The sequence below is a fragment of the Sander vitreus genome, chromosome 11, assembly GCF_031162955.1.
Source record: "Sander vitreus isolate 19-12246 chromosome 11, sanVit1, whole genome shotgun sequence".
Classification (NCBI taxonomy): Eukaryota; Metazoa; Chordata; class Actinopteri; order Perciformes; family Percidae; genus Sander; species Sander vitreus.
In genome coordinates this window covers 7,337,480-7,359,765 of record NC_135865.1, presented here as the reverse complement: position 1 = coordinate 7,359,765, position 22,286 = coordinate 7,337,480, and the positions used below count along the sequence as shown (strand labels likewise).

Genomic DNA, 22,286 nt, shown 5'->3' with positions numbered 1-22,286 from the left:
CTGTCTATCTGTTGTCTGTTGTCTGTCTATCTGTTGTCTGTCTGTCTGTCTGTTGTCTGTCTATCTGTCTGTTGTCTGTCTGTCTGTCTGTCTGGCTAACTACTGCCATGGATGTATAATAAGAAACTACTGCAGCTTTCAGCCTTTGTTGCAGGTTGTTAGCTGTTGCTATGGACACAAGCAGCGCTTAGCAACCGTAACACTCAGCGCAGGCGCAGTCGTAATTAATGAGGCACTGTGGGATTGTAGAACATTGACATAGCAACCAGGCGACAGAGCCAACAGAGTTTTAACTGTCTTTTACTGCGTTTAAGCTTCTTAGCTTTACTTTCGACGGCTGCCATGAATGGGACAGTGGTAAAAAAGACCCAGGACACGCTGGGCAAAGTAATAAAGAAACCACCTCTCACGGAGAAACTGCTAAGCAAGCCGCCGTTTCGATACCTTCATGACATCTTCAGTGAGGTGAGACTGATATGCTAACGTTACGATAACGTTATCAAGCTGGCAGTTGTTTAACTAGCTAGCACCATGAGACACTTTTGCCCATATAGCTATACGAGAAGGCTGACGCCCGCAGGACCAATGTCATCAGTTAGCTAGCTGGCTAATATACCAACGTTAGCATGAACTATGCTAACCAAGTAAGTTAGCTAACATTAACTTCGCAGTAACGTGACTGCCCTCCGCAGCTTTTCTCGAGCCATCAGTGTGTCTGCCGTTGTACGAATAAGGTTGACAAAGTAGTGCTAAACCATCAAGGTAGACCATCAACAAAAGAACGAGTTGCTAACATTCACTAGCAATTCAATGTTATTGTTCGGGTGCCAAGTAAGATTCTGTAACGTTACAATACTGGGTTAGCTAGTTAGCTAGCTAGACGTGTATACGGCGTTGTATAGCTAGCTAGTTGCTAGGCACGACCTGAGCACACAGTGGTCAAACCAATTGTGTCCACTTTTAACTAGAGTGACATGATTGTGAGTATTACGTTGGCTATATTTGTTTGATTGTTCGAGTCCGTCACGTTGAGATCACGGATGCTGAGCAGCTTATTGCAGCTGGGCTGTTTGATAATGCGGGTTACGTCGTACTATAATTAACTTGGCTAATCGCTGTGTAATGTGAAACATTGTTACCGTTCTTGGTCTGTGTCTGCTAAGACATGAGGGACACATATGTGAGCAGGTTACATATATACTCAAAGCCTTTCTGAGTGATTTAAGGAAGGTCTGACAGTCAAATGTCTGATCCCTTGGCAGTTGGGTTCAGTTTGGCAAGTCACAGCAGCTGTTACTGTCAGGTCAGGTACAGACCGGGGTCAGCTTCTACTGTAGCTACCTACTAATATCAAGCATTTGTTTTCATCTACTTGGTGTACAACATAGAGGTGATATACCACTTAAGGCTTGGATGAGTTATATGGTGTGAAGAAAGTTGTTATTCACAGGTAAAGAATGTAAATAAAATATATGAAAAGTACATACCCTTAGTTGAAAATATCTGATACAGATTGTATAGTCATGTGGGCATTAGGACGTTTCAGACAAGTGGTTCCCTATGAAGGTTAAAACAAAAACTTGTGTCGCGATTATATTTGATAATGCAAACACACCATGATCTGGTCATCTTTGGAAACTTTATATTGACTGCTTCTATGTTTTACCGTGTTATACTGTCATTTAATTTATATCAGACTGAACTTGAAACAATTAACAATTTATCAACACAAACACTTGTCTGTAGTAGTAGTCTAGGTAGCATTAGAACAAGATAAAAAAGATGTGGAACCAAAGTTAGAAGTGCTACATAAAATAACTCAGAACAAAATCCAATCTGTATGATTAAACAGCTTTATCTGAACTACATTTTCTTTCTTCTTCATTACTACCTTTATCCACACAATATAATCCTTTGACATGAGGTGTCAAGAAAATCTGTTTCACTTTTCTAAACAAGTAGGATCTCATTCTCACTCTCTGCCTGTTGAGTTGTCTAATATTTCACCTTAGGTTTATGCATATTTGATAAAGGGAAGAGTGTCGGCAAGTGTGACTCCTTTCCTCTGATTAGCATTGTGTTGACTGCGGGCATCGACTATCAAACAACAGAATTTTCACCATTGATATTAAATCATATACTTTTGAACTGGAATACTAAGGCCAGAACATTATTTTCAAGCATGTATGAATTAACTACATGTGGATAGGCTTTGTCTGTTGTCCCACACCTCCAGTAATTCACCTGTACAAAAAAACGTGTTATGCTTAAGTTTTAATTCATGTTTACCAAAAATGCATGCTAGCATGCATTAAAAAAGCAATAGTGCTACATACTGGAAAATCTCATAAATATGTTTTAGAATTGAGGACTGCATGATGTGTGCATCAGCCACTTTATCTGCCAACTGAGTGTGAAACCTGTATTTCTCACAACTTTCAGATCATCAGGACCACTGGTTTTATGAAAGGCCTGTATGGCGAAAATGATATGAAGTCAGATAATGTTAAGGTAAGTTCACCACATGCTGTCCACCTTGATAAACGTCTGTAACTTCTGCTCTCCTAAAAACTGATCTCACTATTCTTTGGTTAATAATGTTCCCTTTATATTCATTTCACAGTGTTTTCCCTAGGTTTGTGGAAGACTTGGGTGCACTTATTTGGCAGGGGGTTTAGGGGTTCTCTCTCAAGAAAATGTTTTTGATTTAAAAAAAAAAAAAAATTCACATCCTTTTGGACCATTATTACCATATCCATGTCTAAAAAGGCTAGTTCCCATAATACAAATTAACACTCAAAAAGCTTATAGACAAAACTTGCTAAAGAAGTCTACTGGGGACCAACTACAATCATTACATGTGAGAAAAGTATTTTGGTTACATTTATTTGGCTTAGGTGGTGCCCAAAATCGCTTGGGTGCTGCACCTAAGCCTTATAACTGTCGGGAAAACCCTGCATTTGTCTCTGTTAATTTGCTTGATTACAACGTAATATGTATTTATGTCCAAAGCAGCACCCTTATTTGTGTATAAGATTCAAGATTTTTGTTTGCCATTTGTGCATACACTAAACAGTCCAGGCACATAGGAATTCTTGTGCAGGCTCTTTGAGTCAAGTAAAAAGGGTCAAAAGAGTTTAGGGCAAAGAAAAGCACACTGACTAAAATAGAAAAATATTATACAAGTAAATACATTTAAATAAAATAAGACAAAAAAACTTAGATACTATACAAAAGTGTGCAAAAAATACAATAACTTATGAATACTGTAACTAGAGGATACAACTATGGGGGATGTTGCATTTGTAACGAGCATAAATATTGCACAGTAGTATTTCACAGTAGAGTAGTATAGGGCTGCACGATATGAGGAAAATATGCGATGTGCGGTAAGGTTGTTGAATATCGCGATAATATTTCTTGCAATAAATAAACATATTACAGTGTACTCAGTTCTGCATTTCTGCAGCTTTCAGTATTCTGCTAAAATACAACAAATAGCCTGTTGAATTTAAAACTAACGAAAGGAAATAATTTCCAACATTATTTTATTGAACAAATTAAACATTGAATTGAATATAAAAGGCTCCACTAAAAAAGAATGACAGTTTCTTTTTAAACTGTAATTTTCTACTGATATTTTCTTTCAACTAACACAAGAATCTCTGAGTGCCTATCGCGATATGTCGCAGCCTTTCGCAATGTGTAGGCTATATTGCGCCAGTTGATGTTGCGATAACGATAAAAAAAACGATATATTGTGTGGCCCTAGAGTAGTAGGAGGATTATTTAATCGCAGTGAATTGTTCAGTGTTTTATTTTGTTTCTGACTGTGGCAGGGAAGATCACCTGTGTGTTACATGGGACAGTCTGGGGCATCTGTGTGAAAGTAACTCTACACGCTGCCTGTGAGAGGATCTGGCAGGACATGACTAAGAGCGCCTGCCAAGGTGTCAGAACTCAAGTCTGCTGTTTGAGAGCTGACCCCAAATTAATAGTTGATAGAAAGATGCTACGCTGTGATAAATGTCACTGTTACTGAAACTGGATGTTTTACAACAGGCACGTGACTGTCATTAAATAATGTCAATTTGTGTTTTTTTTGCATTTAGAATTGTAATGTACTACTTCTTCGTCAAGACCTTTTCTAGAAGGTGCAACAAGGTTATTGATAAGTGTAGGTATTAAGCAGAGAGACAAACCACCCACAGATTTTTGCCCTTTTCTTCAGAACAACCAAAATGCTCGTGCCAGAGGATCTGAGGGGCCCTCTCTGTTCATACATAAAAAGTATTAAGAGAAGTACATTGGTAAAAGACCATTTATTACTTTATGAACTTGTAACTGATTTTTATAATCAGTATGAAAACCGACACTCAATTGATGATACATGACTTGACCTGAGAGGAAAAGCATGACTATTGTCATCTCAGGTCTAATCAGGATTCATTTGTACTTTAATCCCCCAATGTAGCACAAGTTGACTTTATTTTTCACAATGATTGTTTTTTCTGTCAGATTGTTTATAGATCTCGACATTTCCCACCGCACTTAAAAGCAGCTTTATTTTACGGAGAAAGAAAGAGACAGAAAAGAGACGGAGTGTCTGTGCTTTGTGCTGGAGCTTGTTGCAGGAAACAATCAGTTGTTACAGACACTCCTGCGCAGTTCAGTGCCTGTGTTATTTTTATTTTTTTTACCCTCATAGTTTTTTTAAAACTTTCTCGTGGCAGTACTAGACAGTGAGGTTTATTAGTTAGTGTACGGGACTCTCACACCGCCTTAAAACCAACAGACAATACATGATTGGCCATCGCAGGGTGATGTCGGAACTTTTATTTCCCACTCCCCCTGCGGCTCCCACAGGTGCAGCCTAAACACACTACCCCTATTCAAAATGAATGGGAAGACTTGCGTTTTTGCCTGACCGCCTGACTGTATGTGAACGCAGCTTTTTTGGTGTTGAACTCTGTAAGGATATGCACATCTCAAGGGTTCAATCATTCTAAACTGTGTTGGGGAAAAAACTCCCACTGGACCCTACCCTACACAAACACGTCTCTCTCTCCTGTGCATGCTCCTGTTCATCACAGCATCTGTTTTTCTTTCTAGGATAAAGACTCTAAAATAGCCTTCCTCCAGAAAGCGATAGATGTCGTGATGCTGGTGAGTGGCGAGCCCCTGGTGGCAAAGCCAGCACGCATTGTGGCTGGCCATGAGCCTGAGAAAACCAATGAGCTGTTGCAGGCCATAGCCAAGTGCTGCATCAATAAGGTCTGTGTTCTTGGGAGATTACACACACACACACACACACACACACACACACACACCCACACACCCACACACACACACACACACACACACACACACACACACACACACACACACACACACACACACACACACACACACACACACACACACACACCACACACACACACACACACACAGAAAAGATGAATGAGAAATTGAAAACGCTCACTCTCCAATTCTCCAATGTTTCCAGTCTCCATTCTGGAAAAACAATATAGTTGTGGCACTACATAAAAAGAACATTCACTGTGTGTTATGTTTCACATCAAAATATTATACTCTTGTGAAAATTGTCTAGCTACCTCTCAGGGAGAAAGATTTTAATTGAACCCTGGAGATGGAGTGTAGTATAGTAACAGTATTTTGATTTCATGTCATGTAGAATGTATGTATTCTCAGATCTTATACATCTTTTTAGCTGTCGCTGTTTTGAAGACATCTGGTTATAATAGCGAAAATACTTTTCTTCAACTTTTCTTCAGTATGAAATAAAATAAAAAGTAATGAAAATCTCATAAAGAAACGTGAGAATATCACCAATGTTCGTTTAGCCCTGTAATGTAATGGGTAAGTCAGTCAGACAAGGCAACTGGTCAAATATGTGCTACATGCTTCATGGTAAATCCAATAAAAAAATGCAACCCTCCTTGTTAAAAATTCAACGATCAATATTGCTCATTAATAATATTGCTCATTCTCCTTAATTTGATTTACAGATGTCCAGTGACGATGCAGTGAAGCGAGTGCTTGCAGGAGAAAAGGTGGACATAAAGACCAAAGCCAGCACCTCCAGGTCCCAGGACAAGGAAAATAGGGAGGGACGTGAACGTCATCTGGATAGAGAGGTGAGAGTCCTCAGCCCACTTCAATCATGGAATTACACACTGCTCAATCCTACACTCAGGGTCCAAAATTAACTTTTTTGTCCACCAGCCAAATGATTAGTGAATGTTCAAATTTGACCTGCCACTCCATAGATAACCATTAATTTTTTTGGCCGGTGAGTGAAGCAAATCTGTCAGCCACTTGCATATTTTACCAGCATTTGGCTAGTAGATGGTGCCAAGAAGATTTCGGACCCTGCACCCTGCGAAATGAACTGTCTGTGTTAGCATTTAGCCTTGTGGGCTGCAGGCTTGGTTTACAAAATTGATGATCAAATGACGAGTTTTCCAGTATATAGCCATGGCTGGCATTAAACCCTCACCCTATGCTTTGACATGAACTTTTCCAGGAGAAGAAAAAGATTACAGAGCGCAGCGGGAGCCGGGACCAGAAGGACCCAGACCAGACCAAAGAGCAGGAGAGCCGACGCAGAGATGGGGAGAAAGAGCACCAGCGTGAAAGGGAGCGCTCTGACAAGCACCACCGCAGTGAACAGGACCACCATGCCAAAGACCGTGACAAAGACAAGAGCCGGGAGCGAGACAAGGATAAAGACAAAGGACGAGTCAAAGATAGGGACAAAGAGAAGGACAGAGAGAGGGACCAAGAAAGGGAAAAAGACAAAGAGAGAGACAAAGGCAGAGAAAAGACAAGAGATAGGGATTCTCGCAGAGACCGGGAAAGAGACAAGGAAAAACGAAGAGACAAAGAGCGGGAGAAAGAGAGAGAGCGACACAAAGAGGGCGAAGAGAGGAAAAAAAGTGGAGAGAGTGGCAATAGCAAGGTATGTGCCTTAACCCCACTCACATCTTAAATGTTAGCAAAAATGGCATTATTTACATTCTGTGTGTATGTTGTTGCTTAGGCCAGAGTATCGGAGGAACCACAGCAAAAACCCAACCCTGAGCCGAGCAAAACAGCCAAACATGTGCCAGCAGTAAGTTCTATTTTTTGGCAGAAATTTCACCCATGATATATTAAACATGTCTATTACTGGGACAGAGTTTCCTGTATGTCAAGTCAGCCAATTCGAGAAACATAGAGTTGGTAACTGATTTTACATGTTAAATTAAACTTGATGTTGTTTGCACTTAAAAAAAAAAAAAAAAGATATATATCAAATTTATTTTCAATTTTTTTTTTAAATATTGTGCCTCTTATTCTTGCAAGGAACCAAACCCAGATGACGAGGTATTCAACCCTGCAGAAACAATCAGTAGAAAATTAGAACTTTATAGTAAATCGCATTTTAGTGTTAGATCAGGGATCTTCCACGTTTTTTTAAGCTAAGGACCCCTTAACTGGAAGAGAGACGGAGCAGGGACCCCCTACTACATATATTGTATAAAATGTTGCATATTAAACTGGGCCTACAATAACATGTAGCGCGGCCTAAAGCCTTTATATACATACCGTTTTTGCATAGAATACTAAGCTATTAAAATAGTTGTTGGAATGATTTTATAAATAGGCTAGTTTGCTAATAATATGTTGGATTAATTTTTTAGGACATTTCTAATTTTTGAAAAAAAAAAACAACTTAAAAAACGTAACCATAATTTGAAGGCCCCCCTGCATTGACTCTGCGGACCCCCTGTTGAAGATCCCTGTGTTAGAATATAGTGACTATTGCAGCGGCCTTGGCGTGGCTGGCTACTTGGTTTAGCGCTAATTTCTGGGCTATAGTGTATAGCAGTCATGTGAGGTCTTGTTTCCTGTGTATAATTGATAAATGGGACAGTTTAGTGCATGGTGTAATGCTGTGTTATTTGCCTGTGCAGCCTGCAGAAGCAGTTGAGAACCAGGTAAGAACTTAACTCTACGCTTCACACTTTTCTTCATTACCAGCTTTGCTTTGTTGCTGTTTTACTTCTTGCACTTCTTCATTAAATTCCAATGTTTTTGTATATGTAAAATGTTTGTATTTTGCATGGAGAGGTCTGTCTGTATACATGGTTAAAAAGATAATTTTCCATGTTTATTGGTGCTTAATGGCAATATACCATACCTCAATGTACCTCAAGCTTACCAAAGAAAATGATGGTTAGCACAATAGATAGAGGTACATGCCAGGGGTTCTTCAAATCATCCCAACAGGTAGTAGGTAATATGTTGCTTTTTAGTGCTTATTGTCCTAAAGGTGTGTCTTTTTCCCTGCTTGTCTTTGCTACTCTCACAGTCTGATAGTCCAGCTAGAATACCTCGGCCTTCATCTGCCAAAGGGCAGAGGCGGAGACCAAAAGTTGGAGGTCAAGGTAACCCTCTCCCAACGCTTTCTCCCAATGAACACCAATGAGGCATATCTCACATAGTTAATACAGATGTCTAAAATAGCTGCACTTTAATCATTGACAGAAGGGCTCTGAAGTACATCTAAATTGATTTTACAGTTGACAGCTTTCTATTTGCACTCCACTTATCTAAAAAATAAAAAAAATAAAAAATAAATCACCGAATAGTTTCCCTTAGTAGGAGGTAGGAGTGACTCATCAGGATTACTGTTGGCAGAAGCAATACAAGCTTCGTTGAACTGACATTAAGACTTTTCCAAAAAATACATTTCCTAAAAATATTACAAAGATATTGGTTATCTGTTTTCCATACTTGCATGTCACATGTCTGTATAATGATTTTCATAGTTGTATTAGAAAGGAAACTAACAATATATGTTTCTGCTCTCCAACAGATGAGTCTGACAGCGAAGGAGGTGAGTGTGCAGTTGTATGCAAGAAAGTATGAAGGTTTTAACTTCGTATTTTCCATGTGGAAATGGTGTCATCTTGAGGAGAGAGTTGGTGCACTCTAAAATGCATTTCCAGGATTGCCGTGCTTAGTTTCAATAATGGAGAAGGAGAGAGATCACTCCCATAAATAAACCAAATAACCCATATTTGATTATGCCATTTAACTTGGCGCTCTACTACCTCAGTACTGAAAGCACAAGGCATGAGAATGATCTTCTCGTCTGACTCAGGAATGGCAAAGTGTCTTTCTCAAAATGACCGAGTGCTCCTTTGGGTTCAGGCTCCACATCGAGTCACAAAGTGAGTGCAATCACTCACTGAGTGACACTCAGTGACTCATTGATTTAGGGCAACGATATTCCTTGTTAAAGTATCTGAGCAAGTTGGTCAAGTTTATTTTTAAAGCCCAATATCAGATATAATGTCTCAAAGGCTTTACAGACTTACAATGGCAACGGTTCCTGACCCAGCCTAATTTCTACGAACAGACAAGGGAAAAACTCCTCAAAGAAACTTAGCACAGAAGGAAAAAAGGAAAAAATATCAGAGGATAGGTGTGCAATTGTGTTGGAGCAGTAGGTGGGAAAAAGGACATGGACAGGCAGAAATGAACAATTCCAGAAAAGTCCAGTCCAAAAGGATATCATTTATTTATTAAGTCTTCCGATCAATCCCAAATCTCCTGTCAGATTTAAAGTATGTGAAGGGATGTGTAGAGATTAAGAAGAAACACTAAAATCAGACTATCATGGGCTGGAAGTCAATGCAAGGAGGCTGTAGCTGAATTTACATGGCAGAGTTTCCACTTGTGCCACAGTGTTTTGAACTAGCTTTGTCAGAGTGATAGCATTTAAGCCAGAGTAAAGGACATTGGTATGCACTTGTTATAAAGGTGTGTACTTAAGTGTCAGTGTCCACCATGCTAAGGATAGGTCTAAGCCTGGCTAAATAATACTGAGCTAACTAAAACTCATTGCCTTTCACAGACGGAGATGCTCTGTTAGTCCAGAGACCTGCCCCCCTGGAAAATGGAGACATTGCAGGCTCCTCAGTGCCATCCGACATGGCCTCCAGGTCTGTACAGTCAACACTGAACCTTCACTCAGTTTGCAAACACTTTGCTGAGGTACTGGACAGGGTACTTATCAAACTTTATTCTTCACTTACAAAAAAACACAGCTCCCATTAACTGTTTGTCACATCAAAAAATATCTCCTTTTCCATTACTGGTACATATACCAGGATTGACACAATATGATCAAGCTTATGATGTTTTTTTTGTTGAGAATGTTGAGATGTTATTAAGTTATGGGATCATTTCTGAGGGTGTAGTTCTAATGTTATTGCATTGCATGGTATTGTGTTGCGTTATTTTCTTTCAGATTCAGGGTGGTTTTGCTTTTGAAACTTAGTTTTGTTCCTGGGCCTGATCCACGATCAGTTCCAGCAGATTACACAGTTGAATAATTGCCTTTAATTTTGATAATTACGAATGCTCTGTTCTTTAACTGACTAATCAGTGACATTTGATTGGCTGGACATCTGTGTTATAGTGGTTTTACTGTTATTAATATAGTCACTGTTTATTGTTACAAGCAACAATTATCATCCTGAAATCTGAATGAGTCGGTGTAGCTGTCACAAAGTAGACATTTTGGCATGTCACAGAGCTGTTAACAGAGGACTTGGCTTGTTAAAGGAGTCAAGTAAAAAATAACATACACACAAATAAAAATCACTTGTAAAAATGCTAAAATATTCCGTTCCAAAAGGGTTAGTTTAACCGCTTTTTTTCAGTAATGTGTAAAATCCTTTCAATCTACAGCAACAGGAGAATACCACGGCCCAGCAGCGCTCGGCCAGCACCTCCCCGAGTCAAGAAACAGGAAACTTACTCTGATGTGACCCCAGCTGAGAGGTGACTTCACCGCACATATTCACACAGCAAAATCCTTCTCTCCTTTGTAAATGCATACTTAGTGTGAACACAGGTCTCGTCCCTGCCAGAGGGAGAGTTGGATCACTACTTACATTATTAAACAAAAAGCAGTAAACACACTGCATGAAGATGGTGATTATAACTGTGTAATAATTGAGCAAGGAGAGCTAGTCTAACCAGTCAACAGTTATTGGATAAAGGTGTCAACAAGATGAAGAGAAGCAGGTGGCATCAGTCAGAAATGAGTCAAGCTCTTTGTCTGTCTTCCAGGCTGTCCAGTGCCAAGCCCTCAGCACCAGTCATCATGGATGGGAAGATGCTGTCTGAGGATGAGGAGGATGAAGATGAGCAATTTCTCGTAGAGGTGCCTCCACCTTCAGATTCTCCTGAGATGGATGTGGTATGTGACTTGAGCAACAAGTTGTTCAAATACCATGGGAAACATTGGATAGTGATCTACTATTTCTTCTATTACAGGGGCTTGCACAAGAACTCGACAGTGAAGACAAACATGGTACACGGTCGTATTTGTTTTATTTTTTTCTCTTTTTAGTTCCCCCTTATTTTTTTTATTTTGGAAGGAGCAATAATGCCACACTTTGAGGAAACAGACCTTTCACTATTCCTCTCATTGTTTCTCTCACTGTAGGTGGCCTTGTGAAAAAGATCCTTGAGACCAAGAAAGACTATGAATTGTCCCCATCCTCCCCCAAATCTAAAGAACAGGTATGTACAGTGATAGTAGTAGTTCTTTTGCTTCTCCTCTAGAGGGCAGTATCAGCCTAGTTCACTTTAACTCATCCTTATCACTGACTCGGAGCTCCCTTTTTTTTTTATATTGCCATTAGTTTTATCAGCCATTCTTCCTGGAAGGTTTGCTCTCCAGGGCCAAAGTTTGTGAAAGGCCCAGTGCAACACTGGTTATTCTCAAAAGAAAGATATAAACAAATGGAGTAGAGAGGTGTAATTGCACCGCCTTGTAAACCACAAGAATGTTACCCTTCAGTGAGGCTGAAGGGCTAATAACCAGACAAGCAAGTATGGCCTCCAACAGACCACACACACAATTAGACACACATCAAGATGTCTGGAGCAAAATTGGCCTTTCTTTTTCTCGGGTTGCTCAATATCTTAGGTATGCTTAATTTGTTTTGATTTCAGATTTCTCTGTTCTATGTACACTTTGAGTTTGGTATCTGTCATCTTGGCGACTAGCTTTTACAATCTTGTTGTGACTGTGAACACTCCTTCCCCTTGTCTGGACTTAGGTCATTCCAGAAAAGAGACAATGCACAACCAGTTTGAGGTTTTCAGTCCTGCCGTATTTTGTCTCTAAATGTCCTCTATTAAGACTCCAATGCACAGTTGTCAGGTTTTCTTCTAAAGTTCCTTCTTTCTTCTCATCTTGTCATTGATTTAGATTTTTTCTTCAAGGTGACACATTACTGGTGTTGCTCATCAATTCCCCTCGGTTTGCTTATTTGTCAGCCAGAGAGAGCGCGGCCTTTCATCATTATTTAGAGTGTGAATAGGTGTGAAGCTTACAGTTTGGTCTGTAGTCCATGGTGTGAGGTGGCGTACACTGTCTGCTTTGGGTGGTCTTCTTCACTGAAGCATACTCTCCTGGCATCCCTTCCTAGCTGACCACCCTGACTCTGATGGATGCACTGTTTTGGACTGTCACTCATGCAAAAAAGGCCCCTGATCCATCCCCTCCCAACTGCGGCCTCAGACATCATCCCTCATAACTCACACCTGAAGTCGTCTCAGCTTACCCTCCAGTAAACTGAAATAGCTTGACAGGAATTTGTAGGCCCAGCATTTAACCAACTGTACATGTCTGTGTTAATTGTAGTTTTTGCACACCACTTAAAAAGAATTTATTTCACAAAAATGATGCAAACCCAAACATACGTACACAGACAAGCAACACCACGAAAATAGCAGAGCTCTTTGTGTAACCTGAGCATAGGCTTGTGGACTTCAAACTAATTTTCTTAATGGAGCCTCCTCAGTTTTCAGGGGTTCCAAACCTTAATTTCAGAATATCCTGTATAGTCTGCACAGGCATCTTATAACAGGTATGCCTGCACATAGGAACTGTTCGGTCCACCTCTCCATCATTATTGGCCTTGTCTCGTCAGCTGTATAAAGAACTATAATGACTTCCTTCCTGACATGAAAGGGTGGAGAGGTCAGCTTAATGGAGTCGTTTTTTTTCTTCTTCTTGTAATCACGGTAAAACACGCAGGGTCAATAATGTAAATATTGAGCTTCCTCATTCTATGTGGTATGACAGGTTTGAAATTTCAGCTGCCGCTGTTCATTTTCTTAAATGCCGATGTTTATCAAAACACTGCGTCTGGGTGAGTCACAAACCCCCTTGATTTAAGAGCCGACATCATGTTCAGTACAAAAATGTTGGCCTTTGGACCATTTCGTATATTTTATAAAAAATCTAGTCTAAATGTTATTATCCCCATTGTAATTTATGTTCTTTGTCATTTCTGAATTCATTAAAGCTATTGTTAATGCCAGTGCCTAGCTGCCCCATTGCTGTTCTGATGTAAATAAAGGGAAATCTTAAACAGTCAAATGATTGTATTTTGCCATGTCCCACCACAGTGTGTGTGACTGAAGAATCTGCTGTATATTTATGGGGATGCCCTTCCTCATGACCCCTCGGCGGTATTGTATATTATTCCAAGATAGTTCTCCTTTTATTTAGACAGAATCTGCCCCTTGCAGCAGCTGCGTTTTCATAAGATTTTTTGTGTACTCTTTTCTTTACCCCCATCAAATTAGCCTTGATGAAGGTTTGTAATGTATAAATAAACCCTGTGGCATACAAATGGATGGCTGTTGAGTGAGAGTCACGGAGGAGAAGGGCCTGAATACTCTGCAGAATTGTCAAGAAAATAAATACTCCTTTCTGCAGACCTCTGTGTCTTTATAAACATCCAGCGTTTTTGTGTGTGGAAACATTAGGAAATGGCCTTGTGGCATTCCATTAGTCATATTACTTTTGTGGAGGTCATATTGACTTGTTAAAGGATTTTGGTCAGGTTTTTGAGGAGTACCTACCTGAAGCACCCACACTCTGTTACCAGACCAACCTTGACAACAGCAATGACCAGAAGTCATATATTCAAACCCTTCAAAATGGCTTTTTCTCTCCATGAGAATGTTTGTTTGAATTTAGAGCCACCTTTTTAAAAAAAAAAAAAAAAAATAGTTTCCATTTCTTACTGCAGTAAAGCCAGAGATCCCTTTCAAAGTTTCTTTTCAGTTCCCCCCCGTAGCCCAGGGTGGTGATCTCAGTTGTCTTCCCAAGGGACTACAGTGACCCTGCAACAACATCCTGTAACCTCAGTGGCCGTAAGCTTTTCTGCTCACCTCACTGACTCCAAGCTATTTTTATGATCCAGCTAGACTTTTGAATGGCCTTCTATGAAAAATGGCGAGGAAGACCATAAACATCGCATGGAGCCAATTCTCATTCTATGCTTTCCTCCCTGTCTTACATCTCAGATCTTCTACAGGGACACATTGTAAAAACCATTGGGATGCGCATCAGTGTCTTCAAATGGTCACCAGTAGCCAGTAGAATTGTTCGCAGAAGCTCTAAAAGTTGTTGCATGTGGTCTTCAATCATCTACATGTCCTTTGACAAATTTGTGTTTGTGATGATGAAAGAGCCGTTGACTTGAGTTCCTAAAGAGTTGCGTTTGAGCTTGCTGTGCCACAACCTACTGTTTACCACTATAACGTGAACTTAAATTGATTCAACTTGATTGTGGGCAAAGCAGCTCTAATGAGAGCTTTTTTCATTTGTCTCTCATCCTCCGGTTTTGACCAAAGTAAAGCTGATTCAAGTAATGACTGAATGAAGCTTCTCTCCTTATATGATGGAAGCTAATCTCTCGCTGTCAACTAGCGTCAAAAGGATTGTTTTCCCAGCTAATGATACCCTAGAGGTTGCTCTGCCACTGACAGCTTCCATGCATGCACGCCATTTTCTTGTCAAAGGAGACTGAAGAATGTCTTCCTCTTGACTCCGAAAAATCCTCATAAGCAGTCCATAAATCACATATTTGCACGCATTACCTAATTAAGCTGATTAGGCATGTGATGCCTGGGTTAATTTCACATTGCAGTGTTTTTGCAATATGTCCACGCTAATTTCATTCTGTTTTACCTCCTGTGAAGGAGACCCAGATTTCAGATTAGGAAGTATGTTGCCATCCAACAATATAAATGCTGATGAAAACAAGATTAAAGTATTTATTTATGTACTTTACAAAAAAGAGACCTCTCAATCTATAAGACGATACTGTATAAAACCTCCCCGTATTAGTCCAACTGCCCTTTCTAGCGCCAGCTAGAGGCTGTGTCTTCCCCATTGCCTGGGGCTTTCATCACTGTCTGAGATAATGGGAAAACCTGTCCCGTCTCCACCCCTTCCTCCTCTCTCACCTCCTACTCCTGCGGTCACCACGTCTAAATATTGTTCTGTGATCTGGGTGAGAAAAAGGAAAACTAGGAGCACACAGGTCTCGTAGACCCCGACAGAGACCTCCATAAAGCTGTGATTTATATCCACCTGGACAGAGTGCACACGAACCAGGGGTCATGTTTTCACAGCAAGTTTTTTTTATTTTCCAACAGAGAAGGAGAGGGGGGAGGTAGCAAGGGGACGGCAAGTAGAACGAAGCCATGGGTCCTGTCTGGGCCATGCAGACCAAACCGCAGCGAGGCAGGCCGAATGAGCCGTAGAGTGTTTGTCTAGCTGCAGGGTTCAGAGCGCCCAGTGGAAAGCCACCCACCATGTCAGGGGACCGCTGGGCCAAGGCGTTTCAACCCTCACACTCTTGAACAAACCACAGATAGGTAACAAAGAGTGAGGTTGTCAGAAATGTGTACTTGCTTCCTGTAAAGACACGATGGCAAACCGTGATGTTTGATGTCATTTCTGCAGTGTGGTCTTGTCTAGTCAAGCTGCCATTTTTGAATTGTAATTACTAAGCCGTTTGGTTTGTTTTAGGAGATGGCTAGATAAGGCGAATGCTAAATGTGCCAGCTGTCGCAAACATATGTGACAGATTGTGTGTTTTGAAGAGGAAGCTGTCATTTAGTTTCCACGCTGTCGCAAATATGATTCCTGCTGCCTCGTGAAGGCAGGTGATCCCATCTGTGGAGCCGAATAGAATAAATTGGGCCAAGAGTTGAACTTGAAAGGAGGCATAAGTGTAGTAGTTGTTACTCAATACTGTAGTAAAATAACCCCACTGCCACAGCCCGTTACTAAAATAAACAAGACTTAAAGACCACAGAGTGTGGAGGGGCTCTGTGTGTCCACTGTATGCTGAAACCCTGCTTGGTGTGTATGTGTGTGTGAGCGTGTGTGTGTGGCTTTAGGGTTGCAATACTGAGTGCTTTAGCATTACACACACACATACACACACACACACACACACACACACACACACACACACACACACACACACCGAGGCCTTGCGAAGCCCAGCTGAGCAAACATCCTTGGATTTGCTCCCTGCCAAGGGAGGTCCTTCCCTGATACCTTTTCGCCATCGAGGGACTGAGTGTAATTTGGATATGGTGACCCCCCCGTCCCCGTCCCCCCCAACCACACACCATACACTGGAGGCCCTCATCAACCAGTCCCCTAACTTTGGCCAGCACAATTCAGCCGCACGTTTGATCTTTATATATACAGCTAAGTTGGTAGAATTCCTACCTAACATTTTTAGCCTTGAAATCTTAAACCACTAAATGCAGCCTTGCTCTGGTTGTGGGCATGTGAGACTTTGCTGGCAAAGGTAGAATTCCTAAAGAGGGTTTATTATGTTTTGGTCTAGGGACACACAAGTGATTTTTGTGGGATGTTTGTGTATGTTCATACAGCTGTTTGATACAGCGTTTAGTTTAAATCATGCAGATGAAATGCAAACATCTTAGTTTTCTTTCTGCACCTGTTAAGACTAAAAACCTGCTTATGCAATTTAATTAATTATTCCTCAAATACCAACATGCACACTCCTCAAACTTTATTTAATTTTCATTATCTTTGCAAATTGACAGCACCAAAGATTTCATCCCCGAAACCTAACCCATTTGTATTCTACACCTCCACTTCCAGAGTGTGGTGTCTGAAGCAGCACGCAAGAAAGAGCGGGACATGGTGACCCGGGAGATAGATCGGCTTCGCTCATCCATCCAGACGGTGTGCCGCAGCACCCTGCCTTTGGGTAAGATCATGGACTACATACAGGAGGACATGGACGCCATGCAGGCTGAACTGCGCACCTGGCGGCGGGAGAACAAAGAGCACGCACAGGCCCTGCTGCAGGAGCAGAGGTGGGGTTGGCGCATAAACAACACAATTGAAATGTTATTTCCAGCACAGCTTTATGGTCTGACTATCTCGTGCAAAATGCTAACTTTCTATTTCATTTACTGATTCCAGTGTATCATATTCAATGCTGCTTCCAAAACAATGCTACTTGTGTTTGTCTTGCTATGAGGAAAGAAAGGAAGATCAATATACAGTAATATTCCTAACCGTTTCTGTTAAACAAATTTTTCTCTTTTTAAAACACAGGTCATACAGTGTATGCGGCTATAATTACAAATTGGGTGACGTGTTGTAATATCTTATCTTAAATTGAAAGTGATATGATGATTTAACAGCTCTGTGTTGCGTTACTGTATTGCTGATTACTGTGGAGTATTTCTCAACCTGTTTTTATATTATGTATAATGTAATCAAATCTGTGTGTGTGTGTGTGTGCGCGTGTGTGTGTGTGTGTGCGTGCGTGCTACAGAGCGACAGACAGGGCAGTGGAACCTCTTAAGTTAGAACTAGCTGAGCTGGAGCAGCTGATCAAGGACCAGCAGGACAAGATTTGCGCTGTAAGGTCCAACATACTGAAGAATGAAGAGAAGATCCAGAAGATGGTGACTGGAATCAACTTCTCCGCCAGAACTTGAAGTGAGAAACGAGGTCGACGAAATAAAACTTTCCTAAAAATGCACTGAAGATTTAGGGATAAACAGTGTCTCGTTCAGAATAATGGTAAGACCTTTTTTTTTTTTTTGGAGATGATGTGGGGTAGGACCAAACACTGCACTTTTAGGGTTTTTTTGTCAGAAAAGGCGATGGACCCAAACACATCAGTCGGATGTTGGTAAATAACAGCTCTATATGATGGCTTGAAGGTCTGACTTTAATCTAGCATCTGCTATGACTGACAGATAAATAAATACAAAACATCCTGCTCTGCACACTAACTTTACCCCTTTTCTGTAATGGTGCCTTTGTGGAATGAGCCAGTGCACAGTTAATGACTTGCAAGTTAGACTAAATAGTTATATTTAATGCTGGGTGAATTCATCAAAAGCCTATTTCAAAATGACCAATAATTAACATGAACGTTTGATTTGCTGTACACCCAGCAATCTTTGGTCCAAATTTTAAAACCTGTATTTTTTTTTTTTTTTTAATTAAGCTAGCAACCTGGAGCGTGGCACATTTGATCTGATTCATTCGCTGTTTTCAACTATGATTATTAAATCTACTATAGTGCTATTGGACTAGCTATACAACAGTGAATACATATTCTTCACATTCAACGTGTTGATTACAGGAAAGTTTGAATACAATTTCTTGAGTTTGCATGGAGATATCTAGGACTTATGTGGGGAGTCCTGATGGTCTCATCGATTGTAATACATGTTACATGATTGTGGTGCCCTGGTTTGAATTTGCCCTGGGACCTGTAACATGTCGTGCTGATCTTTTCTTTTTCTTCTAAACCTGTTTCTTCAAGCTTCCTCCTTCAAGCTACCCTTCCTACAAACAAAAACCTTTTCCCGTGCTTACAACAACCTTATACCATCTTGTAAAAACCGAAACTCAGTTTATCTATACGTTATTTCACTGTTCCACTTTTGAAGCACTGCTGCACTTTGATAAGAGTGATTAGTGGAGGTGTACCTTCAGTGGCAGTGTTGCAATTCTTTCTTCTATCTTGCATACCCATCTTATAAAACATATGCACACTCATGTAATTTACTTTCAGGGAAACGTAAGCGTTTATCCTTCCTCCCTGCAGTCAGTGAGCAAACAGGACAGCTGCCGTCAGGAAGGTCCCTCTACTCTATTTATACTGTAGGATTTGCCAAACGGTTTCTTTTTTGGAATGGAGACATTGTTTGGTCAGATGGCAGCTTTTTGTGAGAACCTTCCATTCTTTATACATAAAAAAAATAAATAATACAAAACTATTTTACTAGCTCCTTTTGTGACTTTAAAAAATGTGCTTTACATATGTAGCTAATAAGAAAATATGAAGCAATACTAGGCTGAGATTGGATAGAGATGTGAGACTGAAAGAAACCACTGTCCCAATTTCCCCAAAATTCCAATAATGCCATCTCACTAAAGTCCATGTGTGTATGAAATACACACATACAATGCCGTTACCATATTTAAGTAATAGTACAAAAGTTAATTTTAACTTGTGCAGTTGCTACCTCTGGTTAGTTCTACTGCAGACATACATGTAGACTGCCAGCATTTACACAGCACTGTAAAAAAACACACACACTTGGTTGGATTGATGAATGTAATCCATTCTTTAAATGCTTTTTTATAATGTCCAGTTGTATCTAAACTAGTTTTTCCAGATGTGAATGTGATGAGCGTACATACTGTAGCTAGACTTTATCTTCTCTGCACAGACCTCCAAAACATCTGCCCAAAAATGGGTTTCAACTTTGACTGCCTCGTCAGACCGGACCAGACAACATCTCAATACAGCTAGAGACTGATAATGTACAGACAGCCAGCCAGTAGTTGCCAGTGGGAAGAAATGTATAGCTTCTGACTGGCCAACTGATCTTTGTCATCAACAGCTACGGAAAGAGCAAAATTACACTGATATACCTTTTAAAAACGACATTGCTTCAGTGGGAAATATCTATATTAATGCTATTCATTTAACTGATCTTTATGAGAGGTATTCACTATGAATATTCAACAGTTAAAATGTACTCTCATTTAGTCTGATTTGCTCCATTTTCATATCAGTATTATATTTAGTCCATCAAATATACTGTAACCTATTGAAAAGTCAAATTAAAACAAATCTTAAAACAAAACTTGTGGAAAAAAAGTGAGAACCTGTGTCTTCATATGTCTTATATAAAAGGACAATGTAAACTACTTGTATAATATCCTTTGTTTCTATTTAAGCTGTACATTATGTATATGTGGAGATTGTATCATAGTTCAAATAAGTATATAATTTTGTAGTGGAGTGAAATAAATGGTTACATTGCAATAGATATTTGTGTATTCCTGTTTTCAAGAGTCAATGGAGAGTAGTGACTGTTGCTGAGAGAAAGCTACAGACTCCAAGTCAAGTTGTCCTCATAATGGAAAATTAATGAGAGGTCTGGACTGCTTGAGTTTCATTATGAGCGAAATGATAAATGACCCTGGTTTGGGATTTTGACGAGTTTATGTGAAGCCCTTGTGGCGTCTGGCACGGCCAAGTCACACTCGACGAGACTCGTATCTTTTGAAGCCCAGTCTGACATGACAGAAGTAAGACATTTAACTTTCTTTTCAAGACCCTCAAGTAACATTAGCAGCAGCTTTTCTCTGGCAAGCCAAGAAACAGCTGCAACACACACAAAGCGTATTAGAAAGCCCATTTAACAACTATTAAGCAAGATTTGGACTGAAGATGGAGCACTATGATGCAAGTCAGAGATTTATCCAAAGGCCCCTAGCAGAAGGCATGGACAAAAGACGCTGGCCCCAGTCTCAACAGGTGGATTAAGATAAGACTACAGCACAATCCAAAGAAAGCTCCATTGTCCATCTGCGTTTCCCTTTTAAATGTAGGGCTCTACAAAGAAGAAGTGACTTAAAACACGACTGCCTCTCCACTGTTTAAAAAAACGGTTGATTTTTTTTTTCTCTTTGAATTTCACAGTGGATCATGCTGCTAATGAGTGACCACGTGTTTCACTGTTGTTGTCTACAGTTACCCACTTATCATTATTCTAGTCCCAATCACTTTTCTAACTTTAACTCTGAAAATGAACTACACATAAAACACATGGCCAGGGTTTGGAGTGGTGAAATATCCTCTCCAATCTGGCATTGTTTATATTCTACGTTAATGAAAGTACTATTACATGCTTGTTGTTCCGAGTGTTGCAATCAGTGGGATGAGCTGTGTACTATGTTCCCAAGTCTTGTGATAGCATGGGTTTGAACCTGGTTGCATACTTTCAATAAGTAAGACTGTGTGTCTCAAAATTATAATTGCAAATCACTGCTTGCTAAAATGAAATCTGTTTATACACAATTGAATTTCAGAATTGCCTTTAATATTCCTCCATGAAACAAACCTGTTTTTACAAAGCTGGAAGTCTGTACGCGACCTGTCCACTTATGGGCACACGTGGCACAGTTGACCTGTCCATGTATTTTTAGAGCACCACCAGGGCCTCAGTGTCAAAGGTTCATCTATTATCAGGCAGCATAGAGCCATGGCTGCATGCCACCCTGGTGTATGTTACCCACCCAAAAATGACTTCCCCACAGTCTAAAAGACGATTGACACAACATTTTAGGCATACGTTGTGCAGTTACCCAGACTGCTTACATGCAACCAGCAGCTAAGCAGAATGCCTAACCTTTGTGTACACAGAAACATGGACACACAGTATGTAGGAGCTGTAGGAGTTAATAAGACCAAACTCCTTTCCTTGGATCCTGGATCCCTTTTGGTACTGCTCTTTGACCTTTAATATGATCCTATGGTAGGTGGGCTTTATTCATAGCAGTAAACACATCATGATGTGCCACGGAATTATAATATATATTTGTGGACAGTTTTAGGTGCAACTTGACCAAATTGTCCTTTATTCCAGTATCTATTTTCAAATAGATTTTTCACATATCACTTTTCTAAGTTATAACAGCCTATTGTATGTTATTACTACACAACTACCACACTATTAGGACTACTAATAATTGTGTTACATTCTACAATAAAAAAAAGACTTACACATCTTAGGTCATTTAAAGGCTGATTCTACAATGTTAGACTACACTAGACTATACTTGTATATTTCATAGTATTTGGACTAGTTTTAGGCCAAATAAATGGACTGAGTATTTCCACTAAATGTTGGCTTAAAAACAAAATTTAGACCTTCATGTTGGTAAATAATAATACAGTCTACAAATAATATGTACAGTCCATGTATATTTTGTTAAATTGACATCAGCATTTCTAAAACCCTGGCTGGTTTCATGCAATACAGTGTTTATCATGAAAAAAACTTATTTAAAAATATTTAAT

At 40.0% G+C, this 22,286-nt stretch overlaps 1 protein-coding gene across 3 annotated transcripts; it reads left to right on the top strand.

Annotated features, from left to right (window-relative positions):
• Nucleotides 1-211: 211 nt before the first annotated feature.
• traf3ip1 (TNF receptor-associated factor 3 interacting protein 1) lies at nucleotides 212-20,246 on the top strand. Of its 3 annotated transcripts, none has more exons than XM_078263254.1 (16): nucleotides 212-465; nucleotides 2,443-2,511; nucleotides 5,113-5,274; nucleotides 6,030-6,158; nucleotides 6,548-6,982; nucleotides 7,064-7,135; nucleotides 7,980-8,003; nucleotides 8,378-8,453; nucleotides 8,885-8,905; nucleotides 9,929-10,016; nucleotides 10,768-10,860; nucleotides 11,152-11,281; nucleotides 11,359-11,395; nucleotides 11,531-11,607; nucleotides 17,042-17,259; nucleotides 17,727-20,246. In XM_078263254.1, exons 1-16 carry the CDS (start codon nucleotides 343-345, stop codon nucleotides 17,890-17,892), a joined length of 1,920 nt encoding a protein of 639 aa, XP_078119380.1. In that variant the 5' UTR covers nucleotides 212-342; the 3' UTR covers nucleotides 17,893-20,246. The 3 variants fall into 3 exon arrangements, with proteins under 3 accessions (XP_078119380.1, XP_078119381.1, XP_078119382.1); XM_078263256.1 differs by lacking the exon at nucleotides 212-465 and adding an exon at nucleotides 741-762; XM_078263255.1 differs by lacking the exon at nucleotides 7,980-8,003.
• Nucleotides 20,247-22,286: the final 2,040 nt, after the last annotated feature.